The sequence below is a fragment of the Xyrauchen texanus genome, chromosome 41 (genome assembly GCF_025860055.1).
Source record: "Xyrauchen texanus isolate HMW12.3.18 chromosome 41, RBS_HiC_50CHRs, whole genome shotgun sequence".
NCBI classification, from domain to species: Eukaryota; Metazoa; Chordata; class Actinopteri; order Cypriniformes; family Catostomidae; genus Xyrauchen; species Xyrauchen texanus.
The window spans coordinates 27,721,646-27,742,535 of record NC_068316.1 but is presented as its reverse complement, the minus strand read 5'-3'; the positions used below and the strand labels follow the sequence as shown (position 1 = coordinate 27,742,535).

General features: G+C 36.5%; 1 protein-coding gene across 5 annotated transcripts in view; it reads right to left on the bottom strand.

The window, feature by feature from the left end:
- Positions 1-18,297, bottom strand: part of LOC127634543 (ATP-dependent 6-phosphofructokinase, platelet type-like) — a 41,848-nt gene extending 23,551 nt beyond the window's left edge. For all 5 annotated transcript variants that reach the window (XM_052114150.1, XM_052114151.1, XM_052114152.1 and 2 more), the window contains exons 1-7: positions 18,065-18,297; positions 11,959-12,032; positions 8,013-8,090; positions 7,630-7,819; positions 2,590-2,755; positions 2,406-2,450; positions 2,138-2,246 (exon numbers count right to left, since the gene is read on the bottom strand). In XM_052114150.1, the coding sequence (XP_051970110.1) occupies positions 2,138-2,246; positions 2,406-2,450; positions 2,590-2,755; positions 7,630-7,819; positions 8,013-8,090; positions 11,959-12,032; positions 18,065-18,155 (753 nt within the window). In that variant the 5' untranslated portion in view covers positions 18,156-18,297. The remainder of the gene's footprint in view (positions 1-2,137; positions 2,247-2,405; positions 2,451-2,589; positions 2,756-7,629; positions 7,820-8,012; positions 8,091-11,958; positions 12,033-18,064) is intronic.
- Between the last annotated feature and the right edge of the window lie 2,593 nt (positions 18,298-20,890).

Below are 20,890 nucleotides of genomic sequence, written 5' to 3'. Positions count from 1 at the left end.
GCAAAATAAAATGTGTCCTCTTCATATGACCTACTACATCTCCTCTTACATAGGCTACAGTAAATACAATCGCACATATGTACCAAATAAGCCATATGTCATTTTTAATTTTTTTTATAAACAACTGTGAAGAATTGCAACCCTATCATCAAGCTGTTACTGGTTAATGAATCGCTCTCCACAAAACGTGCACGTGTACTGTAAGCTAATACTGGGAAGATGCTAAAGTGAAAACAGGAATATCAACCAGTAACTTATTTGTAATATCAAGAGCACACGTTAATATATTTTCTAGGGATGCACCGAAATTTCGGCCGCCGAAAATTTTCGGCCGAAAATGGCACTTTCAGCACTTTCGGTTTTCAGCCGAAAGAGAAAAAAGGCCGAAAATATGAGCCGAAAATATATACCTCCTCGCCCGGCCCCTCAGTGCTCAGATTTCAATCTGGATCGATGTAGCCCTTATCACAGCGCTACCAAACAAAGGCCGATCATGTCAGCGGTGTGGAAATTCTTCAAAGTTTCTGATAAGGACATCAAATTTGCGATCTGCAGTGTTTATTCAGCAGAACTTTCAAGATATATATATATACAGAGTACAGCAAGAGATTCTACAGGAAAATGTCACAACTAGCGCAGATAAAACACAACTTGAGACGTATAGCTGAACTACGCCAGAAGCGACAATCCCCTTGACTACGGTCGCATAAACAAAGACCGCTTTCCTTTGCTTGCGCGGATTGCGCACAGGTATTTATCTGCCCAAGCACCAGCACAGAGAGTGAGAGACTGTTCAGTGCAGCATCTCATGTTTTTGATGAGCTTTCTGACAGGAGAGACTGTCAGAACGTTTAGCAACTTTTGTTCTTGAAGAGAAACCTGTCACTTGTACTTAAATAGAAAGCGGTCCAATATGATGTGAATAGCAAAATTTACACTTGTTCTTCACTTGAGGATACATCTGTCGTTTACAGTTGAGGTTGGATTTAGTTCAATTACTGCTGTTTTGCACTGTTGTTTTGCACAATCATTTTCACTTAAAGTGTACATACGTTTACATAAACAGAATAGAGCACTGATCTATATATATATATATATATATATATATATATATATATATATATATATATATATATATATATATATATATATAATTATATATTATAGATATATATATAGATCAGTGGAATAGAGGCCCTCTGCCATTCTGTGTTCTGCCTGTTGTTTTAATTAAAATTACTGTTGGATATTTAAACTTTTTGAAAGATGTTAGCTAAGTTCATTTCTTGACTCTTGTTTTGCATATAATAGTTTTCTAAAACTTTACATTATTTGGATAATTGTTAATAAAATCTGTAAAATTAGATTTTTACAGAACTGAAAGAAGAAGAATATTTAATATAGTTTTAATATATTTTTTGTCCAATTTTGGTGTGCTACTTTCAATAAAAGTGTGATTTATTTTATTGGTTTGTAGTTTTTCAATTCAGATTAATTAAATTCATGAAATTAATGAAAAAGTATAAAATTAATACAATTATACACAACATTTTTTTTTTTTTTTTAAATAGGTAAAAATTTCGGTTTTGGTTTTGGTTTTCGGCCAAGTGCATCCTGGATTTTCGGTTTCGGTTTCGGCCCAGAATTTTCATTTCGGTGCATCCCTAATATTTTCCTGGACTGAAATTACTAAGTATTCGGTAGAATAATAATGCAAATGCAAAAAATATGAGGCTCCTTATGCGTCCCAATTTTTTGTCATGGTTATCTGGTCACCCTAAAATTTTAGCCCAAACAATTGTGTTTTTTTAATGACATAATCTGATTCATAAATGGATTAAATGTAGTTAGTTTCTTTTAGTTACAAGCTTATAATACAGCTAACTGCTTTTACAAAATGGTAGCGTGATTGTTTTTCTATTTAAATTATGAATAGCTTGTAGCTTGGTAAGCAACACTCTCAGAGTAGCTTCCCCAACACTGTGTGCCACCACATGCCATTTTATACTATTCACAAATTTCCAGGTGAAAAATGAATGAGAAAATACTTGTAATACATTTAAATTTGAGCACAAAGCAAAAAAGTATATGAAATGTGCATGTAGTTTATTCAGTGAGAAATGTATCTTTGTTGTACCGCTGAGAGTTTTTGACACATTTTCTCTTCCCAGCCATCCTCAGGGGGCATTTCAGGAATCAACACCCAGTCAGCTCCACAAGCCAGGGCACTTACCAGTGCCAGATAACTTCACACACAAACACACAGAGCGATATACAAAATCCAGGGAATGATTTGACAATTAACAACATAATTTTATTTTATATAACTGAATGTAACAATTAAGCCATTGGTATGAACTGAATTAAATTCATCCAATCCTGGCGATAATATGAAATATTCTTACCCACAATGCCTGCCCATCACCTCCAGCACGAATGTCCTCTGGTGACTGTAAATCATAAATTCATGGTTGGTTGAAAAGGATTCAAGTTTGGTATATTCCTTCGCAGAAAGCATCTGGTGCTTAAAGGTTATGTAATATCAGATTTATGTAACTGTCTTGCATTGCAGCCTTGTTTTTGAAGTACCTCTGAGCTGTAGTCATGATTGCATCCACAACCTCAATGATTCTGTGTAGGGCTGAGTCTGTTCCTATGGTCATGTCAGTGCCGCAGAAGTCATTGTCAATAGAGCCCACCATACCCACGATATGAAGAGCTGAATATTTCTGAGCCGCCTCTTCATCAATTAGGCCTAGAAAAGAAAAGGAGGAAACAGCAAAAACAAAATACAGTCAAAATAAAACCTTCATGATCTTCTCCAGTATTTTTTATTTCTTGCATTTGTCATATTTCACCTTAAAATAAAATTATATTTTGAAAATGAAGCCTATTTTAGGAACATTTGGGAGTTTTTCATTGTGACATCATCACAACATTTAAGCATGTTTACCCCCAAATGCTAAAAACTATATTGTAAAATGTTTTATTCCAATTACAAATTAAAAATTAAAATACAAATTATTCTGTCTGGAGAGAATTATAATTGTTTTATTTATTCGTATTAATTCATATGGTAACACTTTACAATAAGGGTCTATTTATTAGCTTTAGTTAATGTATAAGGTATCACAAATTAACAATGAACAATATTTTTCCACAGCATTTAATAATCTTAGTTAATGTTCATTTATAAAAACACAATTTGTCATTTTTAGTTAAGTAGTTACATTTTGTTTTAACAAATATCACCTCAAGTGTTAGCAATAGTACAATTAAATAGTTTATATTTTTGGATTTAGGCTGATAAATACAGTATAGTTCCTGACCATTTTTTTTTATTATTATTTAAGGACAAGCTTTGAACAACAGCAGCTCAAATGCTTCCACCATTTATTGGTAATATTCTATTATAAACATTATCTTCGTTTGACTTTTGAGGCAACCAAATAGAGTATAATACATTATTTGTCCACCACCAAAAATCCAAGTTTATTTATCAGGTTAACTAATCTGGATGGGCATTTTGTTCATTTTGTCTAATCGAGTACTCAAGTACTAATTATTCATTGAGTACACGAGGGGCAATGACATGTACATAAATGTATATATAACAGCATGTCTGACAAACATTTTTGGCTGAATTGCATCTTGTTGTTCCATTGTATCATCTATTCAATATTATAGCCTGTTCTAAAATAATCTGTTACAAAATGTACAAAAGCTTCATGCATCATATTTTGTCATTATGTGAAGATTCAATGACTCAATGAAAAAATGTGCACAATGCGAATCTGTCTGTTCTTCCTTCAGGTTGCAGTAGTAATCTTAGTAAGCACACACCAGTTTTTTTTAGAGACTGTCTGAACCGTCTATTTTCAAATCTTGATTGGCTTAACAGGAGATGCGATAACCATCGCGTTTTTAATATGTGTTAAGTTGAAGTTCAGTTTTGAAGAAGCTGCATTCTGTTCCATTTAGCTGCGCACTGTCTGGCTGTTTGAAACTCTTGCCTGCTGTATATGCGCTACTTCAGCACGTTGAGTCCACTGCCACACGCCTGGTGTGTGTGTGTGTCTCCCCAAGAGTTTGCTCCTGTTGGAAAAGACACGATGCTTCATATTGTTGTTGCTGTGATGATTCATGAAGAGTTCCATTCAACTCAGAGAGTCTGAATTTCCACCTTTTAACAGAATGACACATTATGTCGGAATTCTAACTTGGAAACTCATGCGGAAATCTTCCAACTCCCATTTCGTCGAGATGCAGGTGTGTGTTACGTCACCCAGGGCAGGGAGGTTTAAAGTCAGTGACAAACATGCACTGTTATTAAATAATATCCATTAATGAGTCAAAGTTCTTACATTAACCCTCTGGGGTCGATGGATGCCAGCGCGTCCTGCTGGATATTTTCGTCATTACAGTGGAAACAATTTAAAATACTCCGTCATTTTTGGGTATACAGATAAGTGTAAGACATCTTTAGAGACTATAAAGGGTCTACTTTTATTTGTGTACACTTACAATAACAACAAAATCTTGTGCTTTTGTAAAATAAAGAAAATAAAAAGGGTGAGCTTTCAGCAGTCTCTGTGTTCACGAGCATATTTCAGAAACACGTCATTAAAATGAACTGAAACTCTGCGAATACTTATCACACAAACATAAAACATATGTCTAAAGAAAGCTTAAAATGTCCACTTTTGAATAAAACAATTCAAATCAACAGAGCGTGCCATTCATACGCTAATGTACTGAGACGATCAACGCAAATGTACACGCCCCCGACGGTGAGGTTTAATGTAAACACAACTCAACTTTTCTGCGTGTTCGTAACGATACACAGGCGATGAAACTCCAGGATATTAAGGAAGAGTTAACATTTTCCTCAGAAGAAGAGTGACTCCAATGAACATTTGTATATTGAAGAGAGACTTGATCCAGCCAAGGATACAATTTCGGACAAGTAAGTTCTTTAGTTTTCTTTAGTTGACATGCTATTTTATATAAACATGTACATATTTTACTAGTGGAACTGTTTCCAGACTTGCCAGACAGGATTCAGAGTATTGACATTTTAAATATGACTCCTAATAAGCAAGTTTTAGTTACATTTAAATGCTGTTTCGGCTAAAGAAGGTATTTAAATTTTATGCTGTATACTATAAATATGGTATGTAATATGATATGATATAAAAATAATATGAATGTTTAGATTATATTTTATCTAGTGTTTATAATGCCTCATTATAATCAACAAAGCTTGTGCTAGCAAATATGTGTTCAGATTAAATGAGTAAAATACACTTTAAATATGCCTATATTAGAAAATCTGCATATTATAATGATTTCTGAAGGATCATGTGACAATGAAGACTGCAGTAATGATGTTCAAAATTCAGCTTTGATCAGAAATTGCCTTTTACAATATATTGAAATAGAAAATGGTTATTTTAAATTGTAAAAATAGTTCACAATATCAATGTTGTTTCTGTATATTGGATCAAATAAATTCAGTCTTGGTGAGCAGAAGAGACTTATTTTAAATGGTAGTGTAGGTCTAAAATTAAGTAAAGTCTTTATGTAAAGAAAATGTATAGTCAGATTTCTTCTTTTAACTTAAAACTTGATTTTGATCGAGTCTCCTCGCATTCATTCTCTATCCCTCATTGACAGGCCAAGGGGAGGGTCTTTTGTCTCTCAGGTGTGAATTACAATCCATATTCATGATCATTCACGCCTCCTCGCATATTAACTTTCAACACTAAAATTGTCTTACAAAAGCTAAATTACTATATTGTTTTGTTTGAATGAGTGATCAGGATGGTTTTCACATCATTTTGTAGCAAAAACTCTAGGCTACAAGATCCAATTCTCAAAAGGCTTGTTTACAAATGTTTAGTATGTGTTATATGGCCTTATTTCAGTGACTTAAAATTTTCGTTTTTTAAAAACCATGCATAAAGTTATTTTCTAAAAAATACAAACCTGTACACACATGTTGCTCACATATTATTGTAGCCCAGTTTGTGCTGAATACAGTGTTATAAGACTTTAGTCATTAATGTGTTTTTAAAGAGCAACATGCAGGTTGAATTTATAACTGAATTAATACTTTATATTGTCTGCAGAGGTCTTTTAAAAACACATAAGTAGAAATTACTAATGAAATCTCATTTGATGTAGAGATTTTGATGAAAATGTGCTAGGCTCTGGAATACGCCTTTCCCGCTATCAACGCGTCATATGACGTAGGGCGAGGCAAACAAAAGAGCTCGGACGCGGTCAGCTGTCATTGTGGGTGTTGATGTAGTTAGAGCAGTAGTGAGAGACAGAAAGTTTTAGAGAAGCCATAATGGTAAATTATTGTGTTTGTGCTGGTTGCACGAATTCCAGCCTGTCAGGACATTGTGTCCATCATTTTCCTTCTAGAAAAAACAAGGCTTTTCGGTCTTGAGAGCGTTTTGTGCAGGTGAAGAGAGCAGACTTCACTGCCGCGTCTGTTACCACACACTCGGTCGTTTGTGGCGCACATTTCACTCCGGAGAATTATCGACCTGGAGATTTGTTGGGAGTCTCGGATGGGATTTCGGAGTAAGGACCACGTGAGGCTGATTACTGATGCTGTTCCCTCGGTGCACGCGATGGAATCAAGTCCACCGTCAAAGTTTACACCGGATTTTGGCGCGTTCTGGACTGGAGGACAAAGTGCTAACGTTAGCAGATATTCTGTGCAACGAAAACGAGGACTTAGCAGAGTAAGTCTTACTTTTAATTATTTTAACTCTTAATTTGCACATAATTATAGGCCTGTGGGCCATCATAGGCATGTTCGTCCACACCGGAGAACTCGGTTTCTTCATTTGCATACATTGTAACCTGAGCTTGAAATTGACCAGACTCCCTCGCCCATCGTCACTTCCGGTTAGTGCTTTATAGACGCGGAAGTTATTTTATCACAATTTATCTCAAAATATTGTTAATGGCTAAATATATATTACTCCAGTTCAGAAAATCTAGTTGTTTTATCATCAACATACACTATGCTATATAGGGGTGTCCAACCTGCATGTTGCTCTTTAAGCAACTGAAAAAAGCACAAATGTCAAGGCATGTCAAAACTTCTCCAGGGCCCAAAATACCCTCAGACCCCAGAGGGTTAAATGATAATAAAACGTGTTTAGCAAACGTTTTGCAGAGACAGTTATTCAAAACATGGTTAATTACACTCTCTTTTGACTATCATAATGAAAACATTGCAGCATCGTATATCAGTTTGGTTGCTATGAGACATCTCTGACAATCAATGTACACCTCAAAATCACAACGTAATTAAAAATCAAAATTAAAAATAAGCTCCCTCTTTGACACGTGTTTAGTTGTCAGGTAATTATCACTGAATTTTTTCACATCATGCATGATCACCATCGAATATCTTTTCATTATTGATCATTACTGCCACGTCCGAGGACTCATGCCCATCCCTATTAACTAATCTACTTGAATCCACCACTCCTCTAGATAAACATCTCTTCAAAAGGCCTTCAAAATTAACACACTGGCCACCAAATTACACCATCTTCCACAAATCTTCTGTATGACTCTTCTCCTGTTGTCTGCAGCACATACCTTGCTGAACCAGCTCTGCCAGCAGTCCACTCCACTCCTCTCTGAAGAGATTGGCCCCAGTCAAGCTGCCATCTCCACCAATCACACACAGGTTGGTGATGCCCCTCTGCACCAGATTATGTGCTGCCTTCAGGCGGCCCTCATGCGTGCGGAACTCTTTACATCGTGCACTGCCAATAACGGTGCCACCCTAGAACATAATCATACAACATGTCAACCAATGCAAACATGAGATGGAAAAGGTATAGGCCCATTATTCTTTGTTTTCTAAATTCCTGCAGTTTAATGTCTCCTGAACCCATTCATAAACATTATGTAAGTGTACCCTATATAGTAGACTAATGAGTATTCTAAGGGGGCTGTCGGGTTCTCATCACACTCACCACTTGAAGCATACTGGACACACTCTCCCATTTTGCCTCCTTGATGTTGTCACCCCCATCCACCATGCCCTGATATCCCTATTAGTCAACACAAACACACAATTAAAATCCTGCTCCTATCCTTCAATGACCTCAATGTTACCAGAAATTATTTAAATTCCCCAGATAATCAAATGAATCAGCTTACAAGCCGACATTGGCAAACAAAGATTTGCATGGGCAAAGAATGGCGTTATGTTTAATTAACGTTACAATGTGTATTCGATTCATGCCATAATCTCTGCATTAAAGGAGTACCAATAGCATCCCTAACAAAATGTGAGTAAGTCACCACCACGATGGTATGGTGTTATAGGTGGTTGGCAGGGCGTCTATGCGTTTGTTTAGTAGAGTTGTTGCAGTGGCAATTTTTTTTTTACCACCGCAGTGGTTAAGGGCCATCCACCACGGCAGATGGTGTTATATGGTGAACGGAGGGCGGGAGAAGGGATGCGTGCAAATTACATGTTTAATGTGGATCAAACTTTAAAAAGTGCATCATTGAACATGTAATAGATATTAAACCCTTTGTATAATGTCTACAGATAAACGTCAACAGCTAAAAATATTCCAGAATGTGATGGAATAAGGATTTTCCAATACAATTGTTTTGAGAGCGAGTACAAGTACCGATACTTTCTTTCTGATACTTGCCGATATCGAGTCCGTTACCTGTTTTTGTTTAATTTTTTCTGAACTCAATATCAACAGATTATTTCAATTTTATCATCAAAATGGGGTTTTAATAAAAGGAATTAATTACAGTTTTATAGTTTAAGTGCTTATATACAGAACCTTACAGCACATAAAAGAGATATCATAGATGTAATATATTGCTTATATAATTGCTTATATAATAATATAATACAACTACCATTGGTTTATTATTACTATAAGTAGTAGTAATAGTAGTAATACAGTGAGTGTTACATAACTTTACAATAGTGACATATTTCTGTCAGAATTTTTCATTTACATTAAGCTTTTATTTTGACTGAGCTTTTATTTTGAAGAGTTTCTGTGTGATGACGGTAGTCTGAAAAAGCCGGGCGCTACGTGTCTCAAAGTGTTTATTAAACTGCAAAAGGCCGCATAGTGTTGTAAGACAAAAAAGTTGATTCAGCAGTTTAGAACGATGCAGTGGGAGAGATATGGCGAATATGAAAAGTTTGTGTACTCTACTGTTAATGTGGCGTTTTACATGCAACAAGACAAAAGGGTAAACAGTGTGAGCTGTGAAAGAGTCCTTATTATTGTTCATGGCTGCAGCTTCTCAGTCTCCGCCGGTCATAGGCATCTCAGTAATAACAAGATACAAGAGTTAAAAAAAGACAAGAAAGAATCTTGAGGCTACAACACTGAACTTGGAAACCAGTTGGCTTGAGAAGACTTAAGAGGGAGAGCAGGAGTGTGTGGTTGGTCAACAAATAGTTGACAGAGCACAGTAGTGTAGAAGAAAGTATCTTAACATAAAAGAAAATTACACACTTCACCTTTAAGAAGAGAGGAAGAAAATGGATGTGTGGGTTTCTAGACTAGAACAGTGGGTGAAGATAGCAGACCTATCACAGGCAGACATCTTATGTGTCTACAGCTCTGTCCCTTCAAGCGTGTCTAAGACTTTATGTGATAATAATATACAGTGTATATATAAAAGCATAGAGAGAGCGAGAGAGAGAGTGAGAGAGAGAGAGAGAGAGAGAGAGAGAGAGAGAGAGAATATTTATACAAGGGAAGATATACAGGCCTTAAATTAATACCACTGTGGAAACAGTTCTGCAATGCAAGGTTGAAATATACCAATATTAATTATAATGCATGATTTATTACACCTTAATGAACTATGTATTACTATTAGTTATAGAATAGTATAACAGCAGTTAGTGTGTATATACAGAGAGTAGTATAACAGTGTGGTAATTCAGAGAGAGTGAAAGGCAACAAAGAAAGCCATTAGGTCCATATGTTATACAGCACTAAAATTCTTCTTTATGTTTGCTAACAGTATATCTATATAAAATGCATGTAAACATACTAGCACAAACAATACTATGTCAGTACATCGGAAGGGCATTTGATTCCTGGAGGGACCTTCATACGTTTTTGGAGATCAGAACTGACCCTGAATTGGCATTCTTCTTGTTGGACTGGTAAGCTTATATAACTGCAAAGCATGTGAAATATAGTGCCATAAGGATTGATCTGTGTAATTTTAGCTAAACTACAATAATACATTAAATGAATGCTAGACAGTGTTCAAGATCATGCAAAAAGCTCTATTCATTAGTGTAACATAACTCAGTTATACAGAAAATATGTACAATACAATCTATTATTATAAAACAATAGCGCATCGATATATCAAAATGACAGTTGTGATGAAATCACATTAATACTGAATTATGTCAACATATTTATAATATACACACTACTTTATAAACAGCTACTGTCATCATCCACCAAATTTAGCTAACAGCTATTGAAAAGCTGGCTAGCTTGCTAACACCACATAGGCTATCGTATAAATGCAGTCAATGTATCATACAAAGAAAAGTGATTACTTCAAACTACAGTCTTGCATAGTCAGACCTATATCCACACTTTGTTTTAGCCCTGTTCCAGCACTGAAGAATAAAATATAATATAGGGTCTCAAAATTTGTAGTAAAACAATCATAACTCTGTCATTTTAATTATGTTACCTCATCTGTCAGCATGATGCCGTTGAATCACGTTCAGTCTCTTTGTACGTTACGTCATTGTTTTGGTTGATGCTCGCATCCCTATGGAGTGTGCGCACGAGCGCGAGCATGAGCAACAGGTAGCTGGCTGCAGTTCACCTAATTGGCCACAGGTGTCATTAATAACAAGACTTTCTGAATCTTACATACTGCACCTTTAACATGTGTTATTGTGTTACTGTAACGGTAATCACTTGTATGCGGCAAAGCTATGCGGTCCAATTAAACTCTTAAAAGAATAGTTCACCCAAAAATGTATATATGCTGATAATTTACTCACCCTCAGGCCATCCAAGATATATCTTTCTTCAACAAAACAGAATTTAAGACTTTTAGGATTTCATTTTAGGCCTCCTCCTTTAAACAATGCAAGTTGACGGTCCAAAATGCATATTTAGGGTGCATCAAAATAATCCACATGTGACGCGTGAAAACAAGCTTACGTCATCCCTCTCAAGAGCGTGCTTCACAAAGATGTACGGAAGCGAACATTTGTAGTTAAAAAGTATATTAGTGTTGTTTTGTTTCTAAAAATAATCAATCGTTTGGGTTCAGAAGAAATTTATTTGTCAACTGGGGTCGAGTGGATTATTTTGATTCACCCTAAATATGCATTTTGGACCATCAAAAAGGGAGTACATTCACTTGCATTGTTTAAAGCAGGAGGCCTGAAATGAAATCCTAAAAATCTTAAATTCTGTTTTAATGAAGAAAGAAACTCAGATACATCTTGGATGGTCTGAGGGTAAATTATCAGCAAATGTTCATTTTTGGGTGAATTATTTATTTAAGCCTTTATTAGGAAGGAAGAGCTTTGTTTGTGGTTGAGTTGACAATTGCCTTTTACAACTCTTCTGTCCACCAAAACCTGTTGTTATGGGGTTAAGGTACTTTAGATTTGGATGGTAACTTTTAGTGCCTAAGCACATTTGAAATTAGAAGTTAAATTGGTGAATCTAGAGTGCTGTAAACAGACTATTAGACTATTTATTTAATTAAATCGCAACCCTTGCGGTTTGATAATTGTGATTTAGATTTATTTTAATTAAATATTCAGACCTATGTACTTGCATAGAGCTTATTTTATGAACACAGAATAAAAAAGGATACATTGCACCTTTTAAACGTCATTTCTCCATGAACTTCAGATGTCCTAAAAAGACTCACCTCATGAATAAAATAGACTTTGGCTCCAACATAGATTCCCATACGGACAACAGCCCGAACAGCAGCATTCATCCCTACACAGAAACAACAAAAAATATTTTACAGAAAAAAATAAATTGATTAATAGTGAACAAAAACAAGTTAGAATAGGTTTACGAGGTGCTAGAAGCCTGTTTGTTTAGATTTGCAGACATTAAAAAATGGACAAATCACACAAGATAAAACAATAATAAAAAAAAAACCTTGCTCTTTCTCTTTTGTTTTTGTTTAGCCATGTTTGGTCAAATTTAGCCAGCCTCCATATTCCTCACTTTATTTTATTTTATTTTGGAATGCCCAATTCCCAATGTTCTTTATAGCTGTGTTCACATTGCCAGCGGCACTCAGTGACAAAACGACCTCATCTCATTAATTTTCAATGAGAGCTGGCGACTTCTTGCAACACGAGCGACAGCGACCATTGGCGACTGGATGTGGGCGTGTCCAGCCATGTGACAATGTTGAGAAATGCTTAACTTTATGCAAATGAAGAGTGACTTTCGGGAGTGACAGCCTTTATGAGAGAAGATCGTAGAGCTCACATTATCCTAATATTTTAATAATAATATTAACTGTAAAGAAACAGTGCTGTTTAGACTCTCCATACACACCACTAGTGATCTAACCGCCAGCCACTGGCGACATGCAGCAACAAAGTAGCTGGCAGTGTGAACGCAGCTTAAGATATATATATATATATAAATGGTTTAATATAATTTGCTAAACACATTACAATTGACTGGGAAATAAAGAGTAAGAAATAACCAGTGTTAAAAGCAGAACAGCTCTATTCCTCAAAAATGCAGATTAAGGATGAATACTTCTAGTGGTTAAATTTCAGCAAAGCCCTATTTTAGAAACAAAACTGTTTTAACCTCCTAGACATATCACATCAAGCTAAATCTGATCGCTTAGAATCAATCTCAAAGTGATTCCTGTGTGTCAGATAAGAGTCCTCTTTCTACCTCTAGAGCTTTAATATTCAAATCAGTGACCGGTCAGTGCCATCGTTAGTTCAAGCTTTTGCACCTAAACTCTCTATAGATCTACGGTATGTAAACAGACCGAGAATACAGTCCTGCTATTTTTGTTCTGCAGCTGCTTTAAAGATCTAAAGTGATAATGAGTGAATTCATTTATAGCATATACTGAAAGAGTGAAAAAGGTACAGGTAACATTACATCACAGGAGAGACTAAAATCACACGTTAATTACATCAGAGCAGAAACACTAGAGAAATTATGCATTCTTCACACAGTGACTCATGTATTGATATGAAATTATGCATGAATATTCTCCTACTCTGCTTAAGCACAATAAAACATTTACATTTTTATTGGACTGCAGTGAAATGGCCGCAATGGGCTTATAAATTAAATTTGCATTTCCTGAAGGAAATTCAAGCGCTGCAAGGAGGCAAAAGAATAGCCATTGTGACATCATTGTCAGTGGTAGTTGGATTTTGAATGCTAATCAGTTTAACACTACAAAATAACGTGCTGATTAGTTGCACCACATTGGGTGTCATTACCAATGCAAATTTTATTTATTTGAATATCTAGGCAGCATTTCCATCCCATGCATTTAAGAGAATAAAATGGTCACTTCTGAATAAATTGGCACAAAATAGAAATGAAAATGGAAGTTGAAGCCACTGTGGCTCTTACATTAATTGTAATAAATCACTTTCAGATTTAGAGCATGCAGACAAAATGCTCTGATGTTTTTGAGGTATATTTTGCAATCATTTTGCAGGTTTGTAATGACAGGAGCGTGAGAAAATAATTACAGAATTTTCATTTTTGGGATGTAAGCCATTCTAGAACTTCCACGAGACATGACCTCTCTTCCCCAAGACCGTTATAATAAGAGATGGAGCAGGAGAGCATCTTACTTTCACAGATAAAAATATATATATATATATATATATATATATATATACACACACAGTACTGTGCAAAAGTCTTAGGCACATAAGATGTTTCAAAAAAACATTTGTCTTAAGATGGTTATTTATATCTTCAGCTTTAGTGTGTTAATAAGAAATATACATTTTAGACTCCCAAACATTATTTTGCAAAAAGAATGTAATAGAAGAACAGGGAGCCCTACAAGAGATGGCATAGCCCCCACAGAACATCGAGTCAGTCTGAGATTACACAAAGAGTCTGAAGCAATTGAGATAGAAGAATTGATAAAAGAAAACTATGTTTGTCATTATTTTTGAAGCCATACTCACTATGCAACATTTTTCACAAGTGCCAAAAACATTTGCACAGTACTGTATATGTAAAACCCAACAGTTGCACTGACGTTCTACAGCTATTAAGTCGCTAAAGTTGACAGAAGCAACGCTAGCAAAAGAGCTTCTCATCTGACTCGGACAACTTTCAAATTGACTCCTTTTGCCAATATATCAGCCACAACATTAAAACCACTGACAGGTGAAGTGAATAACATTTATTATCTCGTTACAATGGCACCTGTCAAGGGGTTGGATTTATTAGGCAGCAAGTGAACAGTCAGTTCTTAAATTTCATGTGTTGGAGGCAGAAAATATAGGCAAGCATAAGGAAATGAGCGACTTTGACAAGGGCCAAATTATGATGGCTAGATGACTGGGTCAATGCATCTGCAATTCAGCAGGTCTTGTGAGGTGTTCCCGGTATGCAGTGGTTAGTACCTACATTTGAAGTCAGAAGTTTGCATACATCTTAGCCAAATACATTTAAACTCAGTTTTTCACAAGTACTGAGATTTAATCATAGAAAACCTTTCCTGTCTTAGGTCTGTTAGGATCACTACTTTATTTTAAGAATGTAAAATGTCATGATAATAGTTATTTATTTCAGTTTTCATCACATTCCCAGTGGGTCAGAAGTTTACATACACTTTGTTAGTATTTGGTAGCATTGCCTTTAAATTGTTTCACTTGGGTCAAACATTTTGAGTAGCCTTCCACAAGCTTCTCTCAATAAGTTGCTGGAATTTTGTCCCATTCCTCCGGACAGAACTGATTCAGGTTTGTAGCCCACTTTTGCAGTTTTGCCCACAAATTTTAAATCGGATTGAGGTCAGGGCTTTGTGATGGCTACTCAAATACCTTAATCAAATGTCCTTAAGCCACATCTTTGGAGGTATGCTTGTGGTCATTCTCCATTTGGAAGACCCATTTGTGACCGAACTGTAAGTTCATGGCTGATGTCTTGAGATGTTGCTTCAATATATCCACATAATTTTCCTTCCTTATGATGCCATCTATTTTGTGAAGTGCACCAGTCCTTCCTGCAGAACAGTACCCCCACAACATAATGCTGCCATCGCATGCTTCATGGTTGGGATGGTGTTCTTCAGCTGGCAAGCCTCACATTTTTCCTCCAAACATAAATATGGTCTTATGGCCAAAAAGTAAAAAATTTTTTTTATTAGACCAGAGTAAATTTCTCCAAAATGTATGATATTTGTTCCCATGTGCACTTGCAAACTGTAGTCTGGCTTTTTCATGGCAGATTTAGAGCATTGGCTTTTTCCTTGCTGAGCAGCCTTTCAGGTTATGTTGATATAGGACTTGTTTTACTGTGGATATAGATACTTGTCTACATGTTTCCTCCAGGATCTTCACAAGTTCCTTTGCTGTTGTTCTGGGATTGATCTGCACTTTTCACACCAAATTATGTTCATCTCTAGGAGACAGAATGCGTCTCCTTCCTGAGCGGTATGATGGCTGTGTGGTATCAAGGTGTTTATACTTGCATACTATTGTTTGTACAGATGAACGTGGTACCTTCAGGCCTTTGGAAATTGCTCCCAAGTATGAACCACAATTTTTTTTTCTTTGCTGATTTCTTTTGATTTCATGATGTCAAGCAAAGGGCACTGAATATGAAGGTAGGCCAATCAGAAGCTAATTGGCTAATTGCCTAAAGGCATGACATAATTTTCTGGAATTTTCCATGCTGCTTAAAGGCAAAGTTAACTTAGTGAATGTACATTTCTGATCCACTGGAATTGCCAACTAGTCAACTAAAACTGAAACAATCTGTCTGTAAGCAATTGTTGAAAAAATTACACATGTCATGCACAAAGTAGATGTCCTAAATGACTTGCCAAAGCTGTAGTTTGCTAATATAAAATCTGTGGAGTGGTTTATAAATGTGTTTAATTAACTACAACCTAAGTGTATGTATACTTCTGACTTCAACTGTACCAAAAGTGGTCCACGGAAGGACAACCTGTGAACCGGCGAAACTGGTCTGGTCCGATCCCACAGAGGAACTACTGTAGCACAAATTGCTGAAAAACTTAATGCTGGCCATGATAGAAAGGTGTCAGAACACAATGCATTGCAGCTTGCTGTGTATGGGGCTGAGTAGACGCAGATCGGTCAGAGTGCCCAAGCTGCCCCCTGTCCACCGCCAAAAGCACCTACATTGGGCACTTGAGTGTAAGAACTGGACCACGGAGCAATGGAAGAAGGTGGCCTGGTGAATCATGTTTTCTTTTAGATCATGTGGACGGCCGGGTGCATTTGCGTTGTTTACCTGGGGAAGAGATGGAAGCAGGATGCACTATGGGAAGAAGGCAGGCCGGCAGAGGCAGTGTGATGCTCTGGGCAATGTTATGCTGGGAAACCTTGGGTCCTGGCATTCATATGGATGTTAATTTAACATGAACCACCTACCTAAAGATTGTTGCAGATCACGCACTCCACTTTATAGCTACGGTATTCCCTGATGGCAATGGCCTCTTTCTGCAGGATAATGTGCCCTGCCTCACTGCAGAAATTGTTCAAGAATGGTTTGATGAACATGACAAAGAGTTCAATATGTTGACTTGGCCTCCAAATTCCATAGATCTCAATCTAATTGAGCTATGTGATGTGCTGTACTAACAAGTCTGATCCATGGAGGACCCGCCTCACAATTTACAGGACTTAAAGGATCTGCTGCTTATGTCTTGATGACAGATACCACAGGACACCCCCTAGCTGTTTCCAGAGCCTAGCACTGTCACAAGGCAGATGTGATGTTTCATGGCACCTATTTCCGTGATATTTGAATTGTAATAGAGATGTTTTCTACTTGTCATTAAAAAAAAAACACTCACAGTGACAGCACATTTAAGTTGGAAGTTAATTTAAATAAAAGTTTCAAAACAGCAAGAAGAATTTACATCACCAATAGTAGCTTACTGCATGTGCTATCAACAAGAAAATATGAAACTGACAGGCTTTGCTGTTTTTATATGTCGTTGAAGGCTTATATTTCTCAACGCTCTAGTCACGTGACTAAGTTTCCTCCTGTGACATGGCGTGAATCACATACACATAGAAATACAATCCCTAATTGTCACCTAAATCACATGTATTCCTTACAAAAATATAAAAAATGACTTAACCAACATTGATTTTAAAGTATGTGCGCCACTGCAGAGCATCTGAGCGTAAGCAATTAGGAAATGTGCAGCAACTCCATGGTTGTTGAAGACGCAAACGATATCGATGATTGACAGCCAAACAAATGCTGATGCAGTGTAACACAGAGATGGTGACTAATATCGCGAATACATCACGAGCTGCCAGATTATGTGGAGGCAGGTTGAAGACATGCTACGTGCTGTTTCGTGAAGGTCACATGAGAGAGGAAGGATGGATTCCGCAATGCAGTGACATTCAAGCCAGAATAAAACTATACACATATTACATATGTATATGGACGACAAACTATCAGGGCCCCGGAAGCATTTAGGATCCTTAAAAGGCTGTCAAACACGACGATTTTCAGAGTATCTGACCTTGCCATCATCTGATGATCTTTTTGGACATTCTGATGGCCAAATTATCTATCCAAACGAGTTTCTTTTATTATTTTTTAAACGTAACCATCTGATAATGACAAGGTTTCAAGCGCTGTTACAATTCCAGAGATATTCTGACACAAAGTAATAACAATCTTACTGATGCAATGCAACAGGTCATACAATGTAAAAGGCTGACCATCAAATGTCACAGTGATACAATGCAAGTAGCCTAATAGTAACAGGCAGCCCATCATCGGGAGTCATGTACCTTGCGCATCCCCTCCGCTCGTCAGCACTGCTATGGATTTCCCAGCGCCCGTCAGGTTCTCGAAAAATTTCTTGTTGTCTGACTGAGCCATCTTCCCTTGACTGAATAATTACAATAAAGTAAAACGCGGAAATTAATAAATTAAGTACTATATAAAATTGTGCCGGTTGAGGTACACGAGCCGCCCATCTCCTCTACTCTCACCAGCGATCTCCTCTTGCACGTCCACTCAGGTCCCTCGTGTGATAGACGGTATCCTCAGCCAATGGGTGAACAGAGAACGCATTCCTGTCAGAATTTTGACCAATAGCGGGCGTCCTCGGCGACGTTCCCCAAGTATGCATAGCTGCACCTCCAAGCAGGTGGAGCTATGCCGCAAGTAGGCGGGCGCTTCGAAGTGGGAGGGGTTTATGCTGTAAGTAGGCGGAATCCCTATGATAAACAGCGATTAAAATTGAGTGATTTGTGTGTTTGCCTAATGCAATTCAGTTTGAACACTTAAGTTGCATCTTTTGCAATACGAGCACACGTTGATGGTATTTCATTAAAACAGTTAGGTTGTAATATAATTTGTCACACAACTGAAAACACAAGCTTACCTGGAGAATTGGCTAATATTACATTTGAATAATTAGTATCAAGATGGAAAGGAACATATCAAAACGAGATATAACTGCACTCAGTGAGGTGAATGTGTAAATTACATTAAACCCAACGATATACTGAGAAGTGTTTAAACAAATTTGTAATCTAAGATCACAATTTTGTCCCATGCATTAAAAAAGTTGAATGGATAGTTTGCCCTAAAAGGTATGCATTCTATCATCAATTGCTCACCCTCATGTTGCTCCAAACTAATATGACATTCTCTTCTTTGGAACACAAAATGAGATGTTAAGATATGTGGTCTCATTCAAAATTCCCCTACAATGCATATTTGTCTCCTTTAATGAATGCTAACTAACTTACATCCTGCATAACATGTAGCAAAAACGAAGTCATCAGTTTGAAATTAGGGTAAATTACATTTTTATTTTTTATCGAGCATGAAATGTTTACATCAATCAAATCTTCCATTGCCCATCTATTCACAACAATATTATAACAACACAGTCGAATATTTCATAAATGTATTACAAAGCATATTCAAAAGGGAAGACAGTTGCCAAATATTTTCTAAATAATTGAGTCTGTCCTCTATACTTCAATAACTGTCCGATTTGTTCAATAACAATAACTACAAATGTATTGTATGTGTAAGCATACCTGGCAATAAAGCTGATTCTGATTCTAAATGTACAAGTGGCTCATAGAAATTGAAACGATTGAAACATTTCAACAGTCCAGATTATTAAGGTGGCACAGTTCGAGAAGCATATAATTAACATGTCACTCAGGACCAACTTCAAAATCCTGGACACAAGGCATTTGAGTAAATGCCCTGGAGCTCGTCTCGTCTGCCCTTCCCAGTATAACCTGCTGGATAGAAAGGAAACACATTAAGCACAAGGGTATATGTCTGTGATGCCTTGCTTGGAGAGGTTTGTTTAAAATGTATCTGACTACACCACTAAAATGAAAAAGGTTACATTGTTACCATACTGGGATAGTTAACCCAAAAATTATCATGAAAATTTTCATGATAATTTTCATCATTTACTCACCCTCAAGTCATCCCAGATAGGGTAACTTTCTTCTGATGAACACAAATTAAGATTTTTAGAAGAATATCTTAGCTCTGTTGGTTAATACAATGTAAGTGAATGTTGGCCAGATTTTTAAAGCTTAAAAAAAATCACATAAAGGCAATATAAAAGTAACTACACAACTCTAGTGGATAAATCTATATCTTCAGATGTTTTATAATAGGTGTGGGTGAGAAACAGAGTAATGTTTAAGCCACTTTTTACTATAAATCTCCACTTTCACTTTCCTAAGAAGCACCGGTTTGCTTTCCCTTTCAGCTGTAAAAGTGATTGCTTCTGAAGACATACATTTAACCACTGGAGTCTTAAAGATAACTTTTAGCATTCTGCTTTTTTGATTTTTGTAATTTTACATTCACCCCTATTTAATGCAAGTAAATGGTGGCCACATTCTTCTAAATATCTTATTTTGCTTTCTGCAGAAGTCTTACACATCTGGGATGGCATGAGGGTGAGTAAATGATGAGATAATATTTTTAATTGTTTTGGTGAACTATCCTGTAATGCCACAATTTCTGTAAAAGGTAAAGTATAATCACCACTTTACAGAAAACTTATCAGGGGTGCAGCTTTTGTAATCTTTGTGGCACACCAAACAAGTGGAGCTGGAGTAAAGTTTCCAGAATAGTTTTTTGTATTAGTCAGATTTAATTTTCCAACATGCAACACCTGAATGAGGGAAAACATAATAATATATGCTCAACTCAGTGACATTGATGTTTTCTCGCTTCATTTAGTATGTTTACAGATTTAACTGGATTGGTTTTCAGTATCCATAACCCGGAGAATAGATTGAGGAAATAAACTGCAGAAACATATTGCAAATCTGACATGAGAGATACACTGAAGATTGACATTTGTATTGGAATATGATGCAGAGACCACTTGACTACGTTTTCTATCATTCTAGTTGAACGACGTTACCTAATAAAGACTACTAATCACTTCAAACATCGTGCAGTAGTCGCAAGCAACATTTACATATTCATTTTATATATCAGTGCTTAAAATACATTTTTGACCGCAAATAATAATTAAAAAATTTAGCTTATCCGTTCAACTCCGTCGGGACGCCATTTGCCGCCGAACCCCACAGCGGGCATCCGTAAACTGGAATGAA